Source organism: Myripristis murdjan, chromosome 21, assembly GCF_902150065.1.
Source record: "Myripristis murdjan chromosome 21, fMyrMur1.1, whole genome shotgun sequence".
Lineage (NCBI taxonomy): Eukaryota > Metazoa > Chordata > Actinopteri > Holocentriformes > Holocentridae > Myripristis > Myripristis murdjan.
The window spans coordinates 19,796,309-19,822,062 of NC_044000.1; the positions used below are offsets into that span (position 1 = coordinate 19,796,309).

At 40.2% G+C, this 25,754-nt stretch overlaps 3 protein-coding genes across 6 annotated transcripts; 1 reads left to right on the forward strand and 2 right to left on the reverse strand.

Annotated features, from left to right (window-relative positions):
* Positions 1 to 4,744: 4,744 nt before the first annotated feature.
* cd247l (CD247 antigen like) lies at positions 4,745 to 15,601 on the reverse strand. 3 transcript variants are annotated; one of them, XM_030080569.1, is made up of 8 exons: positions 15,256 to 15,601; positions 8,539 to 8,633; positions 6,021 to 6,115; positions 5,838 to 5,864; positions 5,640 to 5,672; positions 5,424 to 5,480; positions 5,288 to 5,326; positions 4,745 to 5,063 (listed from the first exon to the last, which is right to left on the reverse strand). In XM_030080569.1, the coding sequence occupies exons 1-8, from the start codon at positions 15,378 to 15,380 to the stop codon at positions 4,983 to 4,985; spliced, it is 552 nt and encodes a 183-aa protein (XP_029936429.1). In that variant the 5' UTR covers positions 15,381 to 15,601; the 3' UTR covers positions 4,745 to 4,982. The 3 variants fall into 3 exon arrangements, with proteins under 3 accessions (XP_029936429.1, XP_029936430.1, XP_029936428.1); XM_030080570.1 differs by having other exon boundaries at positions 4,751 to 5,063; positions 5,640 to 5,675; positions 8,584 to 8,633; XM_030080568.1 differs by having other exon boundaries at positions 4,751 to 5,063; positions 5,640 to 5,675.
* Positions 11,136 to 17,937, forward strand: lamp1b (lysosomal associated membrane protein 1b). The gene is made up of 6 exons (XM_030080567.1): positions 11,136 to 11,491; positions 13,954 to 14,132; positions 15,143 to 15,271; positions 15,530 to 15,596; positions 15,929 to 16,096; positions 16,222 to 17,937. The coding sequence occupies exons 1-6, from the start codon at positions 11,431 to 11,433 to the stop codon at positions 16,359 to 16,361; spliced, it is 744 nt and encodes a 247-aa protein (XP_029936427.1). The 5' UTR covers positions 11,136 to 11,430; the 3' UTR covers positions 16,362 to 17,937.
* Positions 17,938 to 18,823: 886 nt separating this feature from the next.
* On the reverse strand, positions 18,824 to 25,199 carry LOC115379725 (growth hormone-regulated TBC protein 1-A-like). 2 transcript variants are annotated; one of them, XR_003930268.1, is made up of 9 exons: positions 25,013 to 25,199; positions 24,098 to 24,243; positions 23,855 to 24,013; positions 23,587 to 23,711; positions 20,711 to 20,807; positions 20,432 to 20,604; positions 19,520 to 19,705; positions 19,210 to 19,406; positions 18,824 to 19,030 (listed from the first exon to the last, which is right to left on the reverse strand). XR_003930268.1 is itself a non-coding variant. In XM_030080566.1 (8 exons), exons 1-8 carry the CDS (start codon positions 25,072 to 25,074, stop codon positions 19,305 to 19,307), a joined length of 1,050 nt encoding a protein of 349 aa, XP_029936426.1. In that variant the 5' UTR covers positions 25,075 to 25,199; the 3' UTR covers positions 18,825 to 19,304. The 2 variants fall into 2 exon arrangements, 1 of the variants encoding a protein (XP_029936426.1); XM_030080566.1 differs by having other exon boundaries at positions 18,825 to 19,406.
* Between the last annotated feature and the right edge of the window lie 555 nt (positions 25,200 to 25,754).

Sequence of the window (25,754 nt, forward strand, 5' to 3'; positions counted from 1 at the left end):
CTGTAAGCTCCTGGTAGAGTTGAGCTGTTGAGAGGCCTGCATGCTTTCCTATAGCTTTATGACTACATCCTGTGAATTTCAGGTTTTGTGGTTAGACCCTCTCCTCTGGAGGGTTCGACTTTTTAAATGCGTAGATCTGGTCACCAGATAACGTACCACCCTCCTCCTCCTCCTTCTGTCATTTAAGTTGAGTGCCACCCATTAGAACCAGCATATTGCAAAAGGATAATGCTGTTACCCAATCCTGGCTGTGATCTAGTTTTGGACCTGCCAAATTACCTTACCTAACGTGTCAGGCTAAGTGATGTAGACCATGTGGCACCCATTCAACTGCCCCGTGCTAAACAGCCCCACACAAAAGTAGCATTGTTCTACTAGAATAGAATTATTATTGTTCTACTACTTCCAAAGTAACTAAATTAATAACCACAGTGGTTATTAAATCACTGAGACTGTAAGCAGTGAAATTTGTCCATGTTATCCTTTTATGTGCTTGTTTCTGTTTTTTAACTACCGTTGACTAAATATACCTCAGCAGCACTTAAACACAAGGTTCACTATTAGAAATTTCTGTGTATAGAACAGTGTAGAATGTACAAGTACTGTCTGGCTTGCCATTTCAAAATTTATAATGATGAACCATACATGATAAAAGGACAACCTACTACTGCTATTTTCTAGTACTACTATTTATGGGGTATTTCCAGGTTTAAATATTATTTTGAGATCCTTCTTGCCAAAGTAATAGCCTTTCTCTTTGCAGCTAGGCGGGTGTCTCGCTGCTCATTTTGCTGGTTTCCCTGTCTGTTAGGCCGTGAAAGGCCTCAGGACGCTGTCCTGTTTTAGTGCTGTTTGTAGTTACTTAAGAGTTGAAAGTGCGCTAGCAAGGTGAACCAGTAGCCATTGGCACCATGGGATGTTACTGAAATATTTATCTGAGGAAAGACTAATGAATTAGAGAAACGATCTTTTCTTAATTCTATACATATAAATATATATATATACAACACATGTAAGATATTCATATTTTATATTTGAACCAGTATGTTATCAAGACTGAATGTAGTGTTTATCATGCTTATACTCAAGACCCAACTCCCCAAATACTTCCTTTTATTATTGCAAAATAGCAATTTTTGAGAACTGTCAAGACCAAAAAAACAAAAAACAAAAAAACAACAAAAAAACAAACAAAAAAAAATCCTAGGCCAGGCCTCGGTGGTGTGTGAGGCCCTGACACCTGTGTCTGTTGTGTATAGGTGTGGTCTTTTCAGTGGGAGGGGCTTGTTCAGCCACTCCTGACGGACAGGTCCTGTGGTTGATAGGAAAATGGAGACTCTGAGGCATCTGATCTTAATCTTTAATAGTTTTTATTTGTTTGAGTCATTGTGTACTTGATTTGCTGTGCTGTCTTTAACAATCATTTGATTTTTTTTTTATATTACTTTATGCCTTTAATTGTTTTGTATAGTGTGAGAGGGCAAGATCACTGGCTTTCTTAGTTTGACAAAGAAGATTAACATTATCATTTATGCCTTATTGTTACATAGGAGACATGAGCATTGTAGCATTGTTGTTGATGTGCGCGTGTGTGAGAGAAAGCGTGGGGAGGGGGGGCTCCTCTTTGGCTTAGTGTTGAGCTCACCTGGTGATTGTTTTCACTGAACCAGTACAGTGTACTTTGGGCATTTTGGTGTGTGCTGTCCCGACATGATTTTGTTGCTACCTATGTTTTTAGGTGTGACTCAGACAGGTGGAGGATACCTGTGAGAAAAGCTTTACTAATAACTCCAGCAGGTGTGTGTGCGCGCGTGGCTGTGTGTGTTGGATTGTCTAAAAACAAAAACGAGAGAAGAGGGAGGGCAGTCTGCAAACCATTATGGTGCACGTTTTCCCATCTTCCAGAGGCTGTTTGAGCAGAGTGTCTTAAAAGAAGTGAGAAATGAGAATACTGATGATGTTTTTGTTGGTTTGTTTTTTGCTTTTATGGCCAGGTGGCGTGTTCTCCTACCGATTAACCGAAATCTCTAAGCAATCCATTGCCAGGGAAGCTTTTTTATGCAACGGATACCCACTGTTTGTGGTAGTTTAAAGTTGTTAGGGCCCGAGCGCTGGAACAGCGCGAAGCCCTATTGTAATTGCTTCGTTTTTTATTCATCTCTGTTTTTCCTCAGAGAATCCACCAAAACATTTGATCTTTACAAGCCGTTGATTGAGGAGCTCTTGGCACTGGCTTTGCTTTAATGCTCTCGGTTCAGTCGGGGTGGAGGGGGGGTCCCTAGTTTCTAAAATGCCCTTGTGGATCAGTCATGCATCTGTTTAGTACATCGACCCACCACATTGGTTTGCTGGTAAAACGTTGGTAAAGGGAGCGTGGAGCACCAGTAAGGCAAAGGAGCTGTTGTATACCTCATTTCTAACTCAAGACTGAGTGAAACTTGCTTTAATCTACTTTAGAAATAAAAAAAAATATATATGGAAAAATATCACAAAAAACAGCAAAACACAAAAAAAATCTGATTGGAGAAGCCTACTTACCTGTGTTTTAGTGAGGGGTTGTGGGAAACGCCACCACAAGGGGGAGACAGGATACATACCAGTACTCATGAATGTCTGCCTTTTTCCCTCCCGTTGTTAATGTGTTACCACCGTTCAGTGCTTTATTAGCATACACTGTCTTTAGCAATGTTTTGTTGTAACTGTTATAAGATATCTAATTTATTATTATTACTTTTTTTGTATTTGCTATTCATTTGCGTTTAAAGGCTGCCCCTTCTGAAAAGCTCATGGTTGCGTTTATGTGAAGAAACTGATTGATTCTTGTGTATTTCAGCATAGACAGATGGGTCCTCTGTTTTTTTTTTTTTTTTTTTTTTTTTTTTTTGATTTGACAATCCTGTCTCATTTGACTCGGTACAGGTATGTAAGTGTCTTTTCACACGGTGGTGTGCTGTCACAGCTCTCACTCGCTCTCTCTCTTTTCCTGTGGTAACAACATTAACCAAAGACTTCTAGTGATTGTATATGGACTACACCATCTCTCACCCATCCCTGCCTCACTGCTCAGCGTCCGATTTACAAATGAGAAACGGCCACACACACACTCTTTCACCTGAGCACCGTGAATCCTTGATACACACCTGTACGGCAGAGGTGTTTGCTTGCATGTGTCTGTATACTCTGTGGAAACACTTGAACTGTCAATGCAACGGTATCAGTGCCTGTGGGTGGGGATCGGTAGAGTTTGGCAGGGCTGAGTGGGCTTCTCCGACGGACACGAAAATGAACCAATCTGGTGGTAGCTGGGTGATTGTTTGTTAATACACACTGAGGGTTAATCCTGTGCACATTGTAAATGCTCAGGACTTAATGTGTGTCTGTCTGTCTTCAGCGCTGTTGCTAGGATATACTTTTTTTTTCTCCTCCTCCTCCTCCTCCTCCCCCTCTTTCTCAAGGACTGTCGTGAAAATGCTCTGTCCCTGCCTCTCACAGTGCGTCCGTCTCTCCTCATCTGTACACTGTAGTCCCAGGACATACCGCGTTGTCTCCAGGAATACACATTCTGTGGTTTCTACAATTCACTGTCTCACTGCTGTGTTTACTCCCTCTTCCCCACCCCCCTTCCTCCTCCTCCTCCTCCTCCACCCCGTCCCCCCGCTCTCTCTCTTTTGACATTGTCTCTTTCTACAGACTCTGATCAGCTGTGACACTATGCATCATGGTCCTTCACTCTGCATGGACTGTGTCCCTCCGGCTCAGAGCTTCTGGCCGACGGGCTTCAGTGACACTTTGTTTAATGCTTTATTCCAAGTGAGGTTGTAGAATCTCACAAGCGCTATCCCAAAGCAAAAATCCAAATATTTAACTTTTGACAAATGCAGATACCAAAGATAACTCTGTCCTGTGTCTCTGTCTTTCTCTCTCTCTCTCTCTTTCACCCCGCAGCATGTGTATTAAGAGACAAACCCAGCACTGGCTTTAGTCCTAGCCTCAGTAATTCCAAAGCTTAGATGTATATTTTGGTATATTTCTGAGAAAACTAAGTGAAAAAAAAAATTCTGTTTTAACTTCTCGTTTGTTTGTTGTATCTCTTTTTTCTGTCACAGCATGGAACTAATTGCAGAACTGTCTTACTCTTGGTAGGTTAAAGATATAGTATTTTTGTATGTTTTGGGTGTGTTATGTGTGTGATATCAGTTCACAGCCCAAGTGACCATGGTTTAAAACAAGAAAATAATAAGAATAGGGGACAAAAAAAAAAAAAACTCAACAAAAAAATACAACAAACGCTAACCATGTACATATTACTTCTGTTTGTGTATCTCAAGAAAATGCATTCTGTAAAACATTTATTCCTCTCACTTGGAGGCTTGGGCTAAACTAAAGGAATGTGTCCTCGTTTCCCTGTTTTCTGATTCTGCAGTTTATTCTGAACTCTCTAGAACTCTAGAACTCTCGCGGTCATTGTGACGTAAGAGTCCAGGGTTCCACTATGGACTAGAACACTGCTCACCTGACATTGAGGGACACTCCTCTGATCTGACTACAAAAAAAAGAAAAAAGGAAAAAAAAAAAAAAAAAAAGAAAAAAAAAAAACGCCTCCAGTCATGGCGGCATAGAACTGAAAGATTGTGTAGAAATTTTAAGTATGTGAATCAGGATACATAGTAGATTTTGATGCATTTGTCTGCTGTATTTTTGTTTGTTTTGTTTTTATACACATATAAAGATAATCTTTTACTGTAAACTGTACAGTTCTCTTTTGTTGTAAACATCATTAAACCATTTTCCAAGTGTTTTGACATGTAGTCTGCCTTTTATTGGAATCCAGAGCACACGACAAAGAGTAATTTGGCAACAGCTGCATGTTAATAGTGTATAAGTGGCAGAAAGTGCTATATTTACAGCTAGTTTGTTACAGGACGGCAGCAAAATCAGAGATGGATGTGAAAACACACAACAGGGGCTGACCATGGAGGGCATCACTGGGGAGACGGACACGGGGCTGAGGCATCGGGCGTCAAACTTTCATAGGCGTCCATCTCCCTGCCGTTTCTCTCAGACTGCAGGTGGAGGAAAAACAGTCCAAAAATGGCAAAGCGATATCTAGAAAGTGCTAAGATCGTTGTCATCTATTTATTTCTTTGTGGGAGTTCAATCTACCCAGTCTAACCCTTATTATCTAAAAAAGAAGAAATGAATGGGCAGAAACCATATTAGATAATGAGTACCTGACCTTACCTTTTCAAAAAAACATTAATGGAGAAAAGTGAGAATAACTTCTTACCTCATTGACCTGGGCTTTCTTTTTCCTGCCAGTCTTTTTCTGGAGACACAATACAACATGACACTTGGTAATATAGTTGCAAAATCAGGCTGGTGATGTTTTGTTTTGTTTTATTTTTTAACTGAAAGTTACTTACCTTTCCTTTTGTTTCGAGCACTTGGTAAACGTCAGTGCCTGGAGGTCTCTGAAGCTCCTGGAGAGGTAAATATTAAGAGCAAAAGAAATACAGCTCAGTAGTAAGTTCAGCTTCATGTTCAGGGACTTTTGACGTGACACAGTTTGTGTAAAGTGAGGTTTGACTGTGGTAGATAGCTACCAGCTGATGCAACTGTGTCTTATAAGCCCTCTTTACCTGATATATGCCACCGTTAGTTTCCTGTTCATCCTGCTGTGGAAAAAAAAAAAGAAAATACAAAAAAAATTGAAATAAGTCATGGCCTCTGAATTTATATTGGTTTGAATTTCTTCATATGATCAGCGATCATTTGAAAAGCTCATGCAAGTGTCAGTAAATTTCAAACACAGCCTGGGCTATGACAAGGAGACTTACGTGCACTGAATCTCCCAGATTGGAGAACTTCACCGGAAGAGATGAAAAACAGACAAGAAAGGAGCTGCATTTACTTTATCACACCTCACATGGAACTTCCTGTACACCGCTATGCAATACACCTTTGCTTATCACCGCAGTCTTGTAAACACTCGAGCAGCCTGTAATTGCACGGTGACTCACCTTCTCTTTGAAAAGGAATCCAGTGATAACGAGACAGTAGATGACAAGGAACCCGTCCAGGATGTAGCAGATGACCGGCTCAGTCAAAAAAGCCTCTGCAGGACACACAGAAAAGAAGTGTTTAACGACAGGGAGCCATGAGACACGATTCCTCTGCATGCAGGGCCTACACACCTATATTTAAATCATACTACTACACATGAAATGAAAAAGTGTGATGTTACACAGAGATATCGGAGGATTATGCAAGACCCCTGAGGTGTAGGAAATTTAAAAAACCTACTATCTGCACAAGTGTCTTCCTGTCAGTGACTTAGGGTGCTCTGTGGTTTAGATGAGGCTCCGTTTATCTTGCTGTGGTTGGAAAGGAGGCCATGTTGTCAGAGCTTGGCCAGTGGTGCTGATTCACATATGCTATTTAACTTCCTGATCACATATAGATTTCAAATTGCTTCATGAGGCTGTAACCGGTGTATGAACACAGGTTGTATATGTGTGCCACAGTTACAAAAGTGTTTATTGTGGTGTCACATGCATATTAAAATAAGCAACACACACGTAAATGGCATGATGGAACAAGGTAGCTTCAACCGGACGATGTGATTGGCCAAAGACGTGTTCTACCTGTGCTGATATCTAGTTGTTTTTAGATTTAGATTCTCTAGTTTTTTATTCTTTTTCATGTAAAATACTTTTCATTAAGCCCACGTGTTTGCAACCTTATATAAAAGCCTTTAAGCCTTTAAGTAAAATTTTAACTATCATAATTATGTAATTATTAATTTTGTGATGGCCAGAATCCCAGGGAAGAATGACCTCTTGGCTGTTAATGTTTATCCTTTGTTTGTTTTCTGGTTCCACCTCATTCTTACTAATGCAGTTGGACTCCATACCTGGTATAAAGAAAAATAAAATAACTTAAACAGGCTTGTAGTCTTACAACAGATAACTCTGTACTGGAGTATATCTGACCTGGCAGGGTTAATGTCCATTACACAGAGTTACAGATTACGGATGGTCTTAAAATAACAATTTCTGTTTCATTTAATTGATAATTTAAATAAAAAATCCTCCTCATTTTTCCCAACCCATCAATGTAATTTAACTTTTGATTGACTAATTTTACAATGCAAACTACTGTGGAAAACAAAACAGTGGAAACGCACCAGCAGTGTTTTTACATAAATCATTAATGTTTTTCATTATTGTTCTACGTCATAAATTGTTTTAAAATTACTTCAGAGTATTCATTTTTCTAAGCCTCTGCCTATAATATGAAATATCAAATCCAGGTAACATCAGATGTGCCACAGTTTCTTTCAATTATTTTGTCCCAAATGAAACAAACCTTGACCCTGAAGATGAATAGATATTCTTGAGTTGATGATTTTACATGAACACTGGAAATTCAAGAATTTCATTTTCATTTTTCATAGAATAGTTTGTATTGACCCAATATGAAACAACCACTTAAAAGCTTTTTTTTTTTTTGAGACTGCAACATATCAAATGACAGAAAAAATAATCAAGCAGCGGGGTGATTTTTTTTTTTTTTTTTTTCAGCAAATGTATTTATGTAAATTTACATGAATGTGAGGCTGGAAATAAAAAATACATGGAATTCTGTTTCAGCAGGATGCTGTCTTTTGAAATTCAGCTTGCATATAGATTTATATAGATTTAACGTTACAACACCAACCAACAAGTGAATACAGCAGACGACACTGCAGCTCACATAAATACACTAAAAGGTAAAGAGAAATACAATTCACTCAAGTATAAATCCTTCATAAAATTTTAGTGCTTTAAACATTATATAATACCGTGTGGTTCAGATGAAATACAGCCTGCCTGAAATGTTCTGTCATTTAAATTCTATGATCCAAAATAGCCTCCTTTTTTCTTTGATTTTTTTTTTTTTTTTTTAAATCAAAAATCTCACTCCTCAAGTTTGTCTTAGATTTTTCTCTCTGATAAACTCTGATAAAGCCTCTGATAAACTCGGCCACTTTTTCCGGAGGAAAATGCCGGGCAGCAAAACTACCTCCTCTCATCTCGCCTTTGACTCTCTCTTTGTCTTTGGTAATACGGAAATAAGCAAGGCGACCATATTTTCTATACTACTTTTAGATTTATCAAAGCACTGTGCAGATAAAAAAAAAAAAATCAACTAAAAGGCAAAGTGGGGATTCACAACAGAACAGCAAATCCCTGAATTGCTCATCTTATATAACCAGGAGTAAGCTTCTGTAGAGGAACCCCTGGCATGGAACATAAAAATGAACGCAATAACTGGGGCGTTGCATGGCGTGTTCAATAAATATATTCAGTACAGGCTTTTAACTAAGGTACAATTATGTTATTAACATTAGCTGTCCATATAAATACCAATCAACTGATCAGGTGATTTCTACATATTATTATTTTTGCTTTTTTTCATAAATAAAAACATCATTCCCTTTGCCAAACTCAACAATACCAATTGCAAAATAGCTGTTTGGGATGAGTGATACTTAACCTGTAGAAGAGACGAGACAAAAGGACACCAGGAGCACAACCACACCTGCTGTCTTCACTGGGCTCATAGTGTCCCCTCTTCGTGTCCGTCTCCTTCTGAGGAAAGAAAGGTTTGTCTCACGCTCCCGGGTTGTTTCTGGCCTCCTCTTGATGTTGCTTCACTTGAACTTTGCTGTTTCCCTTCACTCCGCTCACAGGAAGTGGCTGAATCTGAACCGACACCGATATACTACCTGTCAGTGGACTGACTGCCTCAGTTCCTGTTTTCCTGTCCTTCAAAGCATCTTACAACTGTCAAAACCTGCAGCGCGTCTCTGTAAGGCTGACAGTGTCATTTTCTTCTCTTTCTCTGAAACCTGTTTCCATTTGACCTTCTTGCCTCATTTCAGCATCACCGTTAAGGTCCTTTGCCTCATGTGTCACTGCTGATCATACAAGCTCGCAGACAGAGCGGCATAACCTTACAATCAAGCCACATTTTTGCTTTTGTCTATAATTGGACCTGCATAGCAAAGTGATGGTACGATGACGAGCCACCAAAGTTGGCAGTCGGGTCTGACTGAATATGCACTGTTTTTAGAAAACTTAATTTTCAGAGTAGTACTATTTTTAGAATATGTCATGCAGCTTACCTGAGGCTGATTGTATTTACTATATGGGATAATATGAATTTACAGACATATTATCTTAAAAGGTGGGCTGAATCTATTTCACAAAAAAAATATAACTAATCTGAATGTGGGTGAATTTTTGTCCTATTACAATCCTGGATCCTCAAAGGTACAGCCGACTGGAGAAATCTGTCACATGTCATCATCCAGACTTATGGGAAATGAAGTAAACAGGAGCCACCAAGCTTTCACAATGCAGCCTGAACAACTTTTCTAAACATGAGCAGGTATAGACGTTAAAATATCAATGCCACAGGTTACATGATGAGGGCAAAAGGTCAAAGGTGCTGTGCTTATGTGAATAGTTTATCAGGAGAACAGTAAGACTGATTTGACATTTGTTTTCAGTGACAGTCGAACTAAAGTGTGTGTGTGTGTACAGACAGACATCACCTCATGGCTTTGGTGTAAAGGTTCCTCAGGTTATCTCTTGTCAGTGATGTCAGTACCGTGCAGCCTGTGCAGTCGCAGTGGGGCCCAGAGCTCCAAATGGCCCATCAGCCACCCAAAGGAAACCAGGGTGGGCCTCCATGTGCAACAGATGGGCCTCCAAATGATTAGAGCAGCCAGTAAAACTATGCAGAACACTATTAATCACTTACACTAACCATACAGATCTATAGGCTCTACATATATCCTTTATTCAATGCTGAGGCTGTAGGCTGTGATATAAAGATCAGAGCACTCGTGTCTGGGACCACAACTCCTCAGTATTGACATTTTGCAGCTATCTGCTTTGTTATGGATATACCTGCGAATTTGTACATGATTTTCACGTGTGCGCATCAGCAGCTTGTGCACTGGAGCCAATCGCTATCGCTTTGCACCACTGCCTGCCGCGGCCCAGGCTTCATTTGTCCAGAGTAATCTAATCACACAGATATGTGAGTCTGAGAGGGCTATCAAAGCAGCGAGCAGAGGGGTCAATAAGTGAGGTGAGCTGAAGTCGGGTGTAAGTTACACAGGGAGGAGAAAGCATTTTTACGCCGGCTCGTGAAATGCTCAGTGTCATCTGACTGAAGCCATCTGACCTTAGGGACCCTTAATTAGAAGGCACAATCCACACTTATGCCCCTTCTGCTTCAACTATCAAAGAAGGGATAATTTTGAATTAAATTGATTGTATTATCAGTTCTGCAGAGCCATAAAATACAGGCATCATGAAAAGGATATGCAGTAGAAGTACACTAAAAACTGGGAGAATGGAAATGAAATTGCACATTAACCCTCCTATTTCCTTCAAATAAACTAATAAGATTACTAATAAGATTGTTACCCATGTCTATGAGTCAGGCACTTTGTGTTTCTTGTTGACCATCTAAATAGCCCTTTAAATAAATCATATATACATCAAAGTATACATCATAGTTTCTGTGGGAATCATATTTTCCTCTCCCAAATGTCAGATTAACTAATAGTTTCTCTCACTACTACCGGTGTGGTTAGGTTTGACTAGGGCCCAAAAGCAGAGGGAAGCAATATGGTATAAAAGTCAACATTTCTTACATGTTTTATACAGCTAAAAAAAAAAAAAAAAAAAAAAAGCCTGAAGAAACACTGATGCATACAAAATGTGTACAGGATATTGAAAATATACCATTAAATTAAAAAGATGAAGCAAAAAAAAAAAAAAAAAAAAAGATAAAAAAAGATGTTTATCATGTATTTATAGAGGATTAACACTTAAGATGATAGGAGGGCTACAAATAATAATAAAAGAGGAAGTGTGAGAAATTATAAAGGCGGGTTTAACACCACCAGGGGATCAAACCATCATGTCAGTCAGGGGTTTTAGGGCCCATTTTACATCCATGATGAAATACAGAGGAGACAAAGAGCTGCCAAGCTGGTAAGGTAAGAAAGGAACTAGTTACTGTACTGAATCATGTGACTTTTCTGGGTGTTTCTTAAACCCTAAATCACATGACCGTGGACTCAGTCTTTGCAGTGTCGGGGTGACGACGGGCAGATCTCACCTCGTAGCATGTCTTACAGCTTTTAGCGATAAATTAACCCGCATCCGGAGAGTTTGCGCTTGTCACCTGAAAGCTTGGCGGTGTTTGTGCCGAAGAGCCGCTCTCTGTAGGCGCTCGACTCTTTTCCTTTCTTGTTGTTGTCTTGTTGTCACATTAGCCTAGCAAAGCGCTCCCCAGCTGCATCGTGTGTGTGTGTTGCCGTGATTTCGCCGTGACAAGACAAGAGGACAGAGGACAGAGAGAAACATGACCCAGCCCGGCCACAGCCACCCACTCTCTCTCTCACTCGGATTATTGCTTCTTTTAGGTAAGTGTCAGTTTAAAACAGTGCATCGTTAGCAAACCAGCTATCCGTCGAAGCCAAATCGGAGGTCATAGACAAGCTGACGTTAGCAAATAGCTCCTGAAAATGTCCTAAATTGTACGATATAAACTCAAAGCTTTGGGTAATTGAGTCTAAAGCCTTCGAAGTGTTGAATATAGCACGTCCCTATTTCAGTTGCAAAGGTTTTCGTGAGGTGTTTTCCCGGTGGACTGATTTCCGTTGATGCTAGCTAACGTTAGCCCCGTCACGTAAAACGCTAGCTAATAACCACATTCTGCCAGGCTTATGGTTGTTGTTTTGTCTGCACTTTTCATCTCTATTTTTTTCATTTAAGGTCGCCTTGCTTACAAGACGGCCTGCTAAATCATGTAATAACACATTAAACTTGCCCAAAGTCGTGCCCTCGCTAGCTTAGCCAACAGCCTAACGCTTACTTCGCATTTTTTTTTTCCCCTCTTGCTGTTTTTAGCCTGGCGTCATTCTCGGCAATCTGCGAAACCAAAACTAACGTTACCGTGGACGTAGAGGAGAATATTACGTAAGAATGAACTCAAACAACAATGGAGGACAACTTGTGACGTTTTGGCCATAGCTAAAAACCTTTATTTAACTATGGTATTCCTTAACGGGACATGTCCATCCTGCGTTACAATGCCCAGGGTGTAAAGGTCTGTTTTTTGACCTTAGGGACATCATGGAAGCACATGGGACCTTCATCTTTTTTTTTTTTTTCTCCCATCTGATTTGGTTTCCTCTTGAGGTCACAAAGAACTAAGGGCAAAGGCTAAGCATGGGTTTGGGGCAGCCTAATAGCTTGGCCGGTGCTGTGCCTCACTGTGTGCATCAGACTGCCAGTCATCCTAGACTGGCAGTCTGATGCAGTAGAGTGACCCTGCCTCAAGTGGATTTGTCACTTTGTGTGTTTGTGATGTAGTTCATGCTCTCCACCTCCTCCAGCCCAGGTGGGGCCCACATGGGTGCACCTTCAGGAGGTGCCTCTTCTCCATGCCTCCCTGGATGCTGCTGAGTGTGGCGTTTAGTGCCTGCCAGTAACCTTTTGTAAACCACTTATACCTGCTTGTTCATGCGCTGTTAAAGCACAGGTTTCTAGTGTTTTGACATATCTTGTTAAAAAGCAATGAAATGTGAGCAGTGAAATATTTGATCTGTATTTCCTATGTAGCCCAGAAGTCACATATCTATAGTCATCATGAAATGAACTTCCAACTTCCTGAAAAACAGTGGCCCTTCATGATGACCTCATGGTTTACCCACAGGCATAAATGAAAATTACAAACAATGAAACCATCACACATTGTTGAACATTGACACCCCTGCCGTCAACCTCATTAAATAAAAGTATAAAAGTTTCACGCCCTAACTGATATCCCATTGGTTAATACTTCTAAATCAAAAAAGCATGATGCCATATTATGGGGTGTTAAAATGTATATTGTAACTTTAAAGAAAATGATTATTGTCATTGAAAAACATTACACAGTGTGTGTAGTTGTAATTTCTTGCATAATTTTTTCAATTTTTTATGCAAATTGAAGTTTTGTGTATTTCATATTTGAGTGTTGTGCATTCATATGCTTTTTTTCTGGAGGGTACAAAATACCCAGAGTCTTATTTTTCTTGCTTGTGGAGCACAGATGACAATTTGAGTTTGCAAAATTTAGCGAGAAAGCATAAACTAAATGTTCACAAGGGACATTAGCTGTCAGAAAAGTAGAAAAGATAGTCTCCATTTTAGAGGGAAAATGTTTTATTCCTACTTATTTTATCATTAAAAGAGAAAATAATAACAAAGAACATCATCACTATCAACAAGTAACTGTGACAACAAACCTTATCCATGAAAACAAATATTAACAATGTTTTCTGTTTACATATATATTTGAGAGTTTTCACTTAACATATTATATCCCATAAACCAGTAGTCAGTTAAAAAAAACTTGTCACTTTCAGATATATTGATGTTTACTTGTGTGTAATGCACTGTCCTCAACACCAAAAGCTCTCAACACTTGTTTAGGAGTGTTTATTTGTGACACCACAGAAAAATAATATAAGGTTTCACTCCTACATAGATTTGTGACTGTTGTGGTCACATTATATCTCCCTCATCACTCTGATGGTTTTGAATTCCTTTTAGTTATCTGTCAGAGGAGGAATTTTCATGTGACTGTTTCACAAGTCAAACCGGTGCTTTATGTTCTAAATCCTCAGACATGGCAAGAATTTGACTGAGCGAAAGTCAGACTTCTGCAATTTAAAGGTTTCGACTAAAGGAAGTGTTAGGAACTGAAGAATAATCTTTTTAATGTGTTAGTGTTACTCTTTGGGCTTCTTACAAGATTAAGTTAGGTGAGAACTGAATTTAGTACAAAGATGGGAACGCAGATCTTATTAACTCAGTACCTCTTCGAATGTCAAAGCAGCTGCTGCCCTGCATCAGAGTTTGGCCACTTCCCTCCAAACCACTGCTGCACCGCACAAAGACCTGGGCAGACCGGAGAGAGGAAACTACACTGTCACCAACAGCAATGGAACAGTCTGTTTGATGGCTCGCATGGGCCTGCAGCTCAACGTCTCCTTCAACTCTTCCTCCCAGGGCAAGGTGCTTACATACACACATGCACATGGCGTGGGATGGGGATCCGTCATCACGTGGGCTCGTTACGTTTTCAGATCTACTTTTCAGTTGTATAGACCCTGATGGAACATTGTAGATGTTCCTTCATCGGAAACTTAACAAACCTTTACAACCTACCCACACATGATTGTAACTTATCATCCATTAGAGGCTGATCATAATCATGACATGTCTCATTAGCCTGGATGAATACACAGATGGCTGATGAGGCCGGCTTAAGCATCTGCTACGTCCAAATTCTTTTCATCGCATACATAACACAACAGTATACTAAATGTACCTTAGGCTGCAGCATGAGAAGAATTTGAAGATGCCTCATGAGTTTCAGCATGTTGCACTTGAAATCATAGTGAAGCACTAAAGGATGGTGAGTGTTTTGTGCCACTTGGATGCCTTTTTAATGTTTGTTTTTCTGTGATTCATATCGCATAGCATTTTGGCATGTATTTTATTCGACATTGCTTAGTCTTTTGCTTTTTTTTTTTCTTAAACAAACCTGGAAAAAATATGACAGCCTAGCACTTGAGAGAAAATTGAGCCCCAAGCCGTCTTGCATGCATATTGGTAAAATGAGTTATTGCTCAGCAGGTGCTACACACACAACTGGAGCAGGGCAATTGTTTAGCACATCAGACATGTTGGGTCATCTGAGGCTCAGGAAAAACAACTGCTAATCTTGTCCATGTCTGTTAAAGCACTGTGTCTGCACCACAACAGCTTGATGACCTAACAACAGCCCCTATTTTCTCATATTCACATAGCCAACCATGTGCCTTGTGCAGCTTCAGTGCAACATAATTTGGCCTACCTTTACCAAAATGGAAGGCCTTTACAAAAAAAAAAAATGCTTTTGTTTTATTTCAGTTATACATTATGAGAAACAACAGTGCATCTCAGTCCATTGTCTACACTTGTGGAGCTAACAGTATAGACATTAACAAATACATGTTTAATATTCTGTTGTGTATTTACAGACTGTGCTGGATGTTGTGAACCTTCAGCCCAACCTGACAAAGAGCTCTGGGTCATGTGACACAGACACCGCCTCTCTGGTGCTAACAACAGATGGAGAGAAAACCAACCTTACCTTTTCCTTCTCCCTGGTAAGTAATTTCTTGTCTCTTCTCTGTGTTTCAGTTCCTCACCCTTGCCATTAAAATGTTGAGAAATTATGGCTTCTGTGCAGCAGTACTTATCCTCCACCCACTCCATTTGCCATTTTTGTACCCTTGTTTTTTTCCATCTTGTACTTCCTGAATCAGCCACTAGATGGCAGCTGAAGAACTTGAAGAAAACAGACCTTGCTTGCTTCAGTGCAGTTTGACTGAATTGTGATGATGTTACTGATTGTTTCTGTCCAGAATGTTACGTCCAGTAAGTACCACTTGAGTGGAGTGACCCTGTCTGCACTCTGGCCAGATATGAGCGGTGAGTGCACGTCCAATCCTCAACCTGTCATGCCAGCCACCTTTTTAATCAGATGAATCATATGCATGATGCATGGTGCTGTATCCAACCTATCCTATGATCGTTATGAGTCAAGTGTTCAGATTTTGCAGTGTGAAGCCTCTTATGTGATCATCTTTGTTGCCCTGTCTGCTTAACTTTCTTTAAATCCTGTAAATCCAATTATCCCTTTTCTTTGTCTTCACTTTCTCATTCTGCATCCTGCGTCTCTTAAACACACCGCTTTGTTCCACGTTATCCAATACTTAATAGCTCTCTCATCTTTTCACTCTGTGTTTCTTCCTCTGGCCTAGTGCCCTTCAATGCCCAGAACAGCAGTCTGGACTACCTGCGGGGCACCTTGGGGCGCTCGTACATGTGCCGTGAGGAGCAAACTCTGGATGTGGCCAAGGAGCTCTCCATCAACACCTTCCAGCTGCAGGTGCAGCCCTTTGGCATCACGGGAGATCAGTTTGGAGCAGGTAAACCACTTTTGTCTGTTTTTATTTCTTTTATGGTACAATGTGATGAAATTATGGACTTATTTGTCTTCTACCATCCCACTTCAATGTGTTTTTCCTTGTTTATGTCTTCCCTCCTCTCCCAGCTGAGGAATGCCAGCTGGATGAAGATGACATGTTGATCCCCATCATAGTCGGAGCAGCTTTGGCTGGCCTTGTCCTCATCGTCCTCGTGGCCTACCTGATTGGCAGGAAGAGGAGCCATGCTGGCTACCAGACCATCTGAGGTGGTTCATCACTTGCCCCCAGAGGCCAGAGCTCAACCCCACCCTCGCAATTAACCACTATTTTACAAGACTGACAACCCCCCATTCCTCCCAATCCCTCATCCATCAACTCACTCCCTTTCTGTATGTCCTACAATCCTTTCTGCTGCCCCTTCCTTTGCTCGCATCATTAACACTACCAAAAGTCATTGCCACCGCGTGGGTTTAGTTGGAAGTTGACATGTTCTTTCCAGACTGAGCCACTCTTTTGTATAAAATGGGACTTTGTTGAGAGGTCGTACGAGAATAAGGAAACGATTTTGACCGGTACCATGTGAAGCAGGATAAGAGATTTGATGAAATCATAAGGTCAGATATTCCACAGCTTTGATTTGCTTTGCAGCGTTGTAGCTTTAGGGCCTCAAATCATATGTATTATTTATTGATTTCTGAGAAAGGAATTTTGAGGGATTGCCTGTACAAGAATTGCTACTGTAGCTGTTTTTATTGTTTGCTTATCTGTTATTTTTCGGTGGCCATTTTAGTGGTCTTGTCATAAAGGGGCTGTTACATTATTGTAAAGGGAATACGCTTAACTGGCTGCTCTACTTAATCCACTTAAGACAGCAAAGATGTCAAACCGTGTTACATTTCATATTGCAACTCTACATATAACCTCAGTACACAGACAGTAGGGAGATGAAGAAGCATAGCACAGTCACAAGCAGTAACTTTCTGCTACTAACAAGGAAATGTGAGCAGTCCCCATAATAGTTAAGATACATTTAGACTTTTTTTTCTCTTTCCCAGTGGAATTAGTGATGACATGCTGTGCTTTCCCCTTAGAAAACATGTTTTGTATGGATAGACTGGATGCATCTGTCATGTTTACAAGGTAAATGTGATAGAGATGAGGCATCCTTGCCGACCCTTTGAGCTGAACTTTTCTCTGGCTGTTATGCACTTCACTTAAGAATAAGGGTGGCCACTCTTTCGGATCCTGCTGTTACAAAACACTTACAAATATGAGTTGCTGTTACAAACTTCAAGATGACATTACTGTTGGCTGAGGTGGATGAAAACACTCAGGTCATCACTGCAATCAGTAGAAACACAATGAACATTGTTGATTTGTTCCAGTCCACTGGTTTGCTTTGTTGATTTTTACCAAGTAAGGCATTCAGTTAGTATTTTTATTACTGAAGGGAAAAGCAGTTGCACTGAAGTCCTAGGAGACAGTCCCATTTAAACTCTTAAAACGGCCAAAATTCCCTGGCCAAAATTCATCAGTGCCTTCCCAGCTGTGACATGGATGGGATAAAGGTAATGCCAATACTACAGAGGTACTCACTCACTCCACCACTGACACAGTGCGTGCTGCCATGTGTGGGATATTTTCCCTGCAAGTCACTTAGTGTATTTGTCCTGTCATTATTGCCATGAATATGCGTTGTTTGAAATGAAAGGGGAAAGTAAAAATACATTGTTTTTCTCACTCATCTAAAGTGTTAATATCAATGTAGCGATTTAATATGGTTTTACTGGAATGTTTGAACTGTTTTCTAAAGGAGAGGTCAATAAAAATGAAAGAACCAAAAGCCGTGCTTCACTTTGTTTTGTCTTAAAACAAGTCGGCAGCAGTCAGACCTGTTCCACAATTTAGCCTTGCTTATGTGAATTCCCTAGAGTTATTTGAGCATAACATATAATAAGGTATAAGGTATGGGGTTACATGGAGCTGAAAAATTGATCATAATATTATCTAATCTGCGGTGTGGCCAAGTGCAGTGTCCAAATGAGGAGCTGCAGTTTTTTGATGAAGGTCAAATATGTCACAAATGTAAATAAAATGTTGTGGTACTACAGAGACGCCCTAGCCTACAAGTTGTATTTCTTAAATGTAAGAAAATGCAGCAAGTATAGTTCCTGCTAAAATGGTGAATCATACTGCAATATCTGTAACTCGAATTGCAATATGATTTTTTTTTACACTATCGTTTAGTCCTAGTGTTGGATTATTTTTGATGCATTCATCTTTATATGTGAGATTGCAACAATACTTAATACAAAACAGAAGTATTTTCAGCCTAAAGTAAATTGCCAGCAGCACCTGATTCTCGCTCATCATCACACAGCCATACTAGCCTGTGTGTAGTTGTCACTGACCAGCGGAGAAATGAACTGCCTCCTAGGAATGAAACATTATTAATGATGTGAACAAACTTGTTTTTTAAACCCTGGGAACACAGGAAATTTCAGCAGGGTCATCTGCTGTGGTTTGGAGCCCTTGTATAAACTGAATGCGCAAGATAAACATTGAAATTTAAGTATGTTGGCCTTGTCAGACTAGTTCTGAGTTCAGACTACTCTTACTTGATTGCATGTTAATATAGTAGAAAGCCAATTCCAGAAAATTTCACTTAAGTTCATGAAGGCAAACAATTCACTGAGAGTATTGTTGTTTCTAGACAAGGAGACATCTATCAGATCTATGATAGACATCTTGGAGAACAACATTTATTTTCAGTATCCATCCATCATTCTCTGTTTTAACAAAATAAATCCTCTTATCCCGAAAACAACTACACCAAATTTGCAAATACTACAAACATGAGAGACAGTGAGGCTTAAGGTCTTATGAAACTTGAAACAGGAGCACTAATCCATAGCACCATAGACATTGCGGACCCTAAAAGATAGAGGACACCGAAAGGTAACTTTTGAGTAAATTAACAAGCTTCAGCACTTTCCCATATTCAGATATGCGCAGTTTACTGTGCAGGTTCACAGTATTAATAGCTTATCAATCATGAAAGTGTCCACAAAGGTACCAGAATGGTCATTTGGTTGTATGAAAGCTCCCTGTACCTGATTATGCAGTGTCACTTTCTCATAATGACGGGAAGCTGTTAGTGATAAGTCCATCACAGCACGGGAGTGGAAAAAATATCGAACCCAAAACCTCATGGTCGTCTAGATTCCTCCTCCATGACTCTTTGCCGGCATGTCTCTCTCAGCTTACTGATAGTTGCCATGGACAGACTTCCAGGTTCTGCAAAAATTTTCTATAAAAGGTAAAAGAGAGAGTCACCGAATGGATTGAGGTTAAGCATAATTCCGTTACACAAGTATGAGCTCAAGTGTTTCCTGATTTGTTTCTGGTCCTGTTGTATCGCACCTGCATGAAGGTGTGGCAGTCCATGGTGAAAGCTCCACGGGTGATCTGTTTGAAGCACTCGCAGACGTCAGGCAGTGAGCGGGCTCTGAGGATCTCAGGCTGGTGGTGCCGGATCAGAGTCAGAGCAACACGGAAGAGCACCTTCGAACCCTCGTACAAGAGACAGTCCCAGATCCGCAGGACTGTCTGGAAATACAGCGGACAAGACAGCTTTTTTAAAAAATTAAAGGGACCGTTCACCCAAAAGAATAAAAAGCTATTTTCTCACTTAATTCTGATGCACTCTATCCACCCAGGTAGTTTCTGTGTGATTTGGTGAGGTTCCCAATCTCTTTTTTTGGAGCTCAAGCCATCTGAAAACCCCAACAGCAACAAGCCCCTTCCAAAAACAATGAGGCTGATACTAACATAACATAACACTAAAAAAAAAAAAAAAAGGAATTTCCCAGTTTGGGATCGATGAAGTAAATCTATCTATCTATCTATCTATCTATCTATCTATCTATCTATCTATCTATCTATCTATCTATCTAACATAACAAAATCCACAGCCCATGTACTATATGCTGAGCTTTATTGGGAACTATTTCCTGTCGAAAAACATCAACAAACTGTGTCTACCCCCCCAGCAGGTATGAATTAGAAGTGGATGGATACAGTTTTCTGGCATTCTTTAACAGGAAATTCTATAGTTACCCATAAAAATCTTTGATTACTTTGGGATTATGCAGATTGGAAACCTCACCAAATCACATAGAGGCTATTTGGATAGATAGACTGCAATAGGGGTAAGTGGAAAAATATATTTCCCTATATTTGGGCGACCTGTTGCTTTAATTAACTTTTGCAAAGGAATTGTTTAGATGTGTCAGTCAAACACTGTGAATTTATCAAGCCCTCACTTTGCCTCACCTCTATGGGGAGGATGTCAATGTAGAGGCAGATGAACCAGCGGGAGACCACCAGGGTCCATATGCCGGGGTACTGAGCCATGAGCTGGCCAACCGCAGGGGCTTTGGCCTTCACCAGCTCCCCAAGAACCTCCTGGTCCACCTTCAGCCCCAGCATGGCCGGGCTGTAGTAGTCTACAACATCCCACAATCAGAGAAATTCACCTCTGTGTATCTATGCGTGTACAACAGTGAAATTGTGAAACATAACAAATGAATAATCACGACATATAAAATTCACCTGGGAGTATTTTGCCTAATAATGCATCCATGAGCCAGAAGGATTTCTCTTCATCTTTGGTAATTATTATAAGGTAACCTGCAATGAAATTCATGCCCTGCAATAAATAGAGACAGAGGTGATCTGACTGTACATGCTGTTTGTGCAGTTTCTGAGCCAACTGTCTGGCAATGGCTGTTGCTTTTCCAGACAAAAAGACAAATACAATTGCAAGCACACGATGAAATTAATCCCGGACATACCAACACCAGAGACATTATTTCAAGAAAAAGGAGCTAAATGAAAGATGCTATATATGTATGTATATATGTGTATATATATATATATATATATATATATATATATATATATATATATATATATATATATATATATATATATATATATACACACACACACAGTACAGGCCAAAAGTTTGGACACACCTCATTCAATGCGTTTTCTTTATTTTCATGACTATTTACATTGTAGATTCTCACTGAAGGAATCAAAACTATGAATGAACACATGTGGAGTTATGTACTTAACAAAAAAAGGTGAAATAACTGAAAACATGTTTTATATTCTAGTTTCTTCAAAATAGCCACCCTTTGCTCTGATTACTGCTTTGCACACTCTTGGCATTCTCTCGATGAGCTTCAAGAGGTAGTCACCTGAAATGGTTTTCACTTCACAGGTGTGCCTTATCAGGGTTAATTAGTGGAATTTCTTGCTTTATCAATGGGGTTGGGACCATCAGTTGTGTTGTGCAGAAGTCAGGTTACTACACAGCCGACAGCCCTATTGGACAACTGTTAAAATTCATATTATGGCTATATATATATATATATATATATATATATATATATATATATATATATATATATATATATATATATATACAGTACAGGCCAAAAGTTTGGACACACCTTCTCATTCAATGTGTTTTCTTTATTTTCATGACTATTTACATTGTAGATGCTAACTGAAGGAATCAAAACTATGAATGAACACATGTGGAATTATGTACTTAACAAAAAAAGGTGAAATAACTGAAAACATGTTTTATATTCTAGTTTCTTCAATATAGCCACCCTTTGCTCTGATTACTGCTTTGCACACTCTTGGCATTCTCTCGATGAGCTTCAAGAGGTAGCCACCTGAAATGGTTTTCCAACAGTCTTGAAGGAGTTCCCAGAGGTGTTTAGCACTTGTTGGCCCCTTTGCCTTCACTCTGCGGTCCAGCTCACCCCAAACCATCTCGATTGGGTTCAGGTCCGGTGACTGTGGAGGCCAGGTCATCTGCCGCAGCACTCCATCACTCTCCTTCTTGGTCAAATAGCCCTTACACAGCCTGGAGGTGTGTTTGGGGTCATTGTCCTGTTGAAAAATAAATGATCGTCCAACTAAACGCAAACCGGATGGGATGGCATGTTGCTGCAGGATGCTGTGGTAGTCATGCTGGTTCAGTGTGCCATCAATTTTGAATAAATCCCCAACAGTGTCACCAGCAAAACACCCCCACACCATCACAGCTCCTCCTCCATGCTTCACAGTGGGAACCAGGCATGTGGAATCCATCCGTTCACCTTTTCTGCATCTCACAAAGACACGGCGGTTGGAACCAAAGATCTCAAATTTGGACTCATCAGACCAAAGCACAGATTTCCACTGTTCTAATGTCCATTCCTTGTGTTTGTTGGCCCAAACAAATCTCTTCTGCTTGTTGCCTCTCCTTAGCAGTGGTTTCCTAGCAGCTATTTGACCATGAAGGCCTGATTCGCGCAGTCTCCTCTTAACAGTTGTTCTAGAGATGGGTCTGCTGCTAGAACTCTGTGTGGCATTTATCTGGTCTCTGATCTGAGCTGCTGTTAACTTGCGATTTCTGAGGCTGGTGACTCAGATGAAATTGTCCTCAGAAGCAGAGGTGACTCTTGGTCTTCCTTTCCTGGGTCGGTCCTCATGTGTGCCAGTTTCGTTGTAGCACTTGATGGTTTTTGCGACTCCACTTGGGGACACATTTAAAGTTTTTGCAATTTTCCGGACTGACTGACCTTCATTTCTTAAAGTAATGATGGCCACTCGTTTTTTTTTAGTTAGCTGATTGGTTCTTGCCATAATATGAATTTTAACAGTTGTCCAATAGGGCTGTCAGCTGTGTAGTAACCTGACTTCTGCACAACACAACTGATGGTCCCAACCCCATTGATAAAGCAAGAAATTCCACTAATTAACCCTGATAAGGCACACCTGTGAAGTGAAAACCATTTCAGGTGACTACCTCTTGAAGCTCATCGAGAGAATGCCAAGAGTGTGCAAAGCAGTAATCAGAGCAAAGGGTGGCTATTTTGAAGAAACTAGAATATACTTTTTTTGTTAAGTACATAACTCCACGTGTTCATTCATAGTTTTGATTCCTTCAGTTAGAATCTACAATGTAAATAGTCATGAAAATAAAGAAAAAGCATTAAATGAGAAGGTGTGTCCAAGCTTTTGGCCTGTACTGTATGTATACAATCTTTTTTTTCCATTCATGTGTTGTGAAAGTAACTGTAATGGCATACTCAAGTAATCAGGGAAAATCAGCTATGACATACTCTTACAATAAGAAGCCCTAATGTTTTACTTTTGCTTTTACAGGGAGCATTTTGCCTTTTAGTTGATGTTAAACTGCATGACAACACATTTAAAGTATCAACTGGACATAAACTAAATACTCCACAAGAACGCAGCTTGTACAGACTTTGTAAAATGTACTGCAGAAAGATACTACGAATGCTTTATTTAAAGAAAACCCTTATTAGAATAAACAACCAGCCCATCCTGTTCTCTAGGTAAACAGGAGGTATGCAAAATGCAAGGGGAGTACACCCTTTCTGAGACAGTGTGTTCCTCACCTGACAGTATCCCACTTCTTTATTATGGTGCCCATAGGCCAGCAGCACGTTGTACAGGGACCCCTGCAGGCATGACTCTGCATTGTTCTTGAAAAATATGTTGTCAGGAAAGGTCCTGTGCATGTCTGCCAGTGAACACAAAAGAAATGCTCTGTCTAATCACGCTTATGATTTGTATGTGCATTGCCCAAGCAAAGTTATTCTCTTGTTGATTAGGGGAGTGTGGGGAGGCAGTATTGTTAGAGCAGCGAATGCACAAAGGACCGACCTGCGTTAATGGTCTCCTCCAGCCTGGTGTCACGCTCCACAGCTAGCAGAGACTGATAGTACCCTGGGTGTCTCTCCAGTTGTTCCTGGGCACCACTGATTTCCATCCAGATTCTGGCACGATGCTCATGCGGCACGCCTTTACGCACATACCGCTTCACTTCCAAAACAGATTTTATATTTAATACACTGCATAATCACAGAAAACCGAAAAGCAGTGTGTTTGAGCATGTGTTTCTTCTACCTGTGACGTTCCTCTCCACATTAGCCTTCCCTTGCAGGAGTTTGGACCATCTCATGGACCTTCTGTTGAGGACAACTACATACTCATTCATCATCTCCTTGTAGGAGTCAAAGTCCTGGGGCCTCTCAAATCCATAGGGGTCAGTCCTGCAGCAGCAAGTCAAGTCAGCCCAGCACCATTTGAACTGAATTATGGTAAACAGAGCTAATGACTAGTGTGAACACAGGACAGACACATCAAGGTAACTCTTCCCCCACCCACCCATGTGTCTCTCCTATTCCCTGATGACAGCCACTACAATGACCTCCACCGGGTAGGGTTTCTGTAGCTGGGAGATCAGTTTTCAAAGCTCAATCACTAAGTATTACATTACTTTTAAATAGGACTAGGAGCAAGAAACATATCCTAAGAAAATTGCTTTCCATTGTCACACCTGACTGCTTGTTATAACTGCTTGAAATGTTTACACTGCAAAATAAAAAATGTGAAATGCACAAATAAAATAAAATAAAATAAAACTAGGGGTGTTGTTGTGGTTGATGAGGTGGGTCTCCAATGTAATTCCATCAGCTCAGTGTGTAACTAGGTGTGTAAATTCACATGTCCTTACTCCTGCAAACAAACTAACAAGCACATAGGCCCCCACCAAAAAAACACACACATTATATCAGTGAATAATGGGCAGCCAAATAGCAATAAGAACCTTCTAACAACCATCTTAGAATATAGTGGTCTTAAGTAATTTTCTCTCTATAAAAAAAAAAATCAAACATACAGAAAGAAAGAAAGAAAAAAATATGAATGAAAGAATTAACATATTTGGCTCTGTGAAGGTAAGTTTTGTTGACATATTGATATGGCTACAAGACACAGATGGCGTTCACACACAACATATTGTCCCAGCATGAGGCTTACCTGTCACTGGCAACAGCTTCACAGACATTTCCGTTCATTTCCCCCTCCATTGCGTGCGACATGCAGGTTAAACGCAACAAGACCGAGGCTAAGAAGCAGCGAGCACCTTCCACCTTATTTCATCTGTACTCCTCACTGTCATGATAAATAAAACAGAACACGTAGCGGACGGCTCCTCATCCGGGGGGCGGGGCTGTTCTCAGTACACGCCCTTGCAGGTACGTCCACACAGGTGAGCACCAAGTTTGCATGCAAAACATTTGGAGGAGTGTTTGTCCGCACCTGCCTGTTTTCCTCAATGTGTTATTAAATGCATTGAACTGTAATAGTAGCAGTACTAATAGCCTAGTAATTGTTGAAATAGGCTCATAGTGACCTAATAGTAGTAACAGTACAAATGGTAGTAGTAGTAGTGGTGGCAATAATTTGTATTAACACTGGTTTTAGTAGCCTAGTAGTTGTAGTGGTAGCAATAAGTACTAGTAGTGTAAATAAGTAAATAGTAGTGGCAGTCATCATATCAATTTATCCATAGCACAGTATATTTGAAAATGATAATCAGCTTTGAATTTCTCAAAGCTGGTCAGTCTAGTCAGAATAGCTTCATATCATAAATCAACTCAAATGAGCCTATAGCACACTCTCCTGGATTTTGCTGTCATTTTCTATCATGTTCTACTGTATTTTTTATTTTATTTACAAAAATATTTCTGAAAAAGAGAGAATCTTTGATATAGAAAGA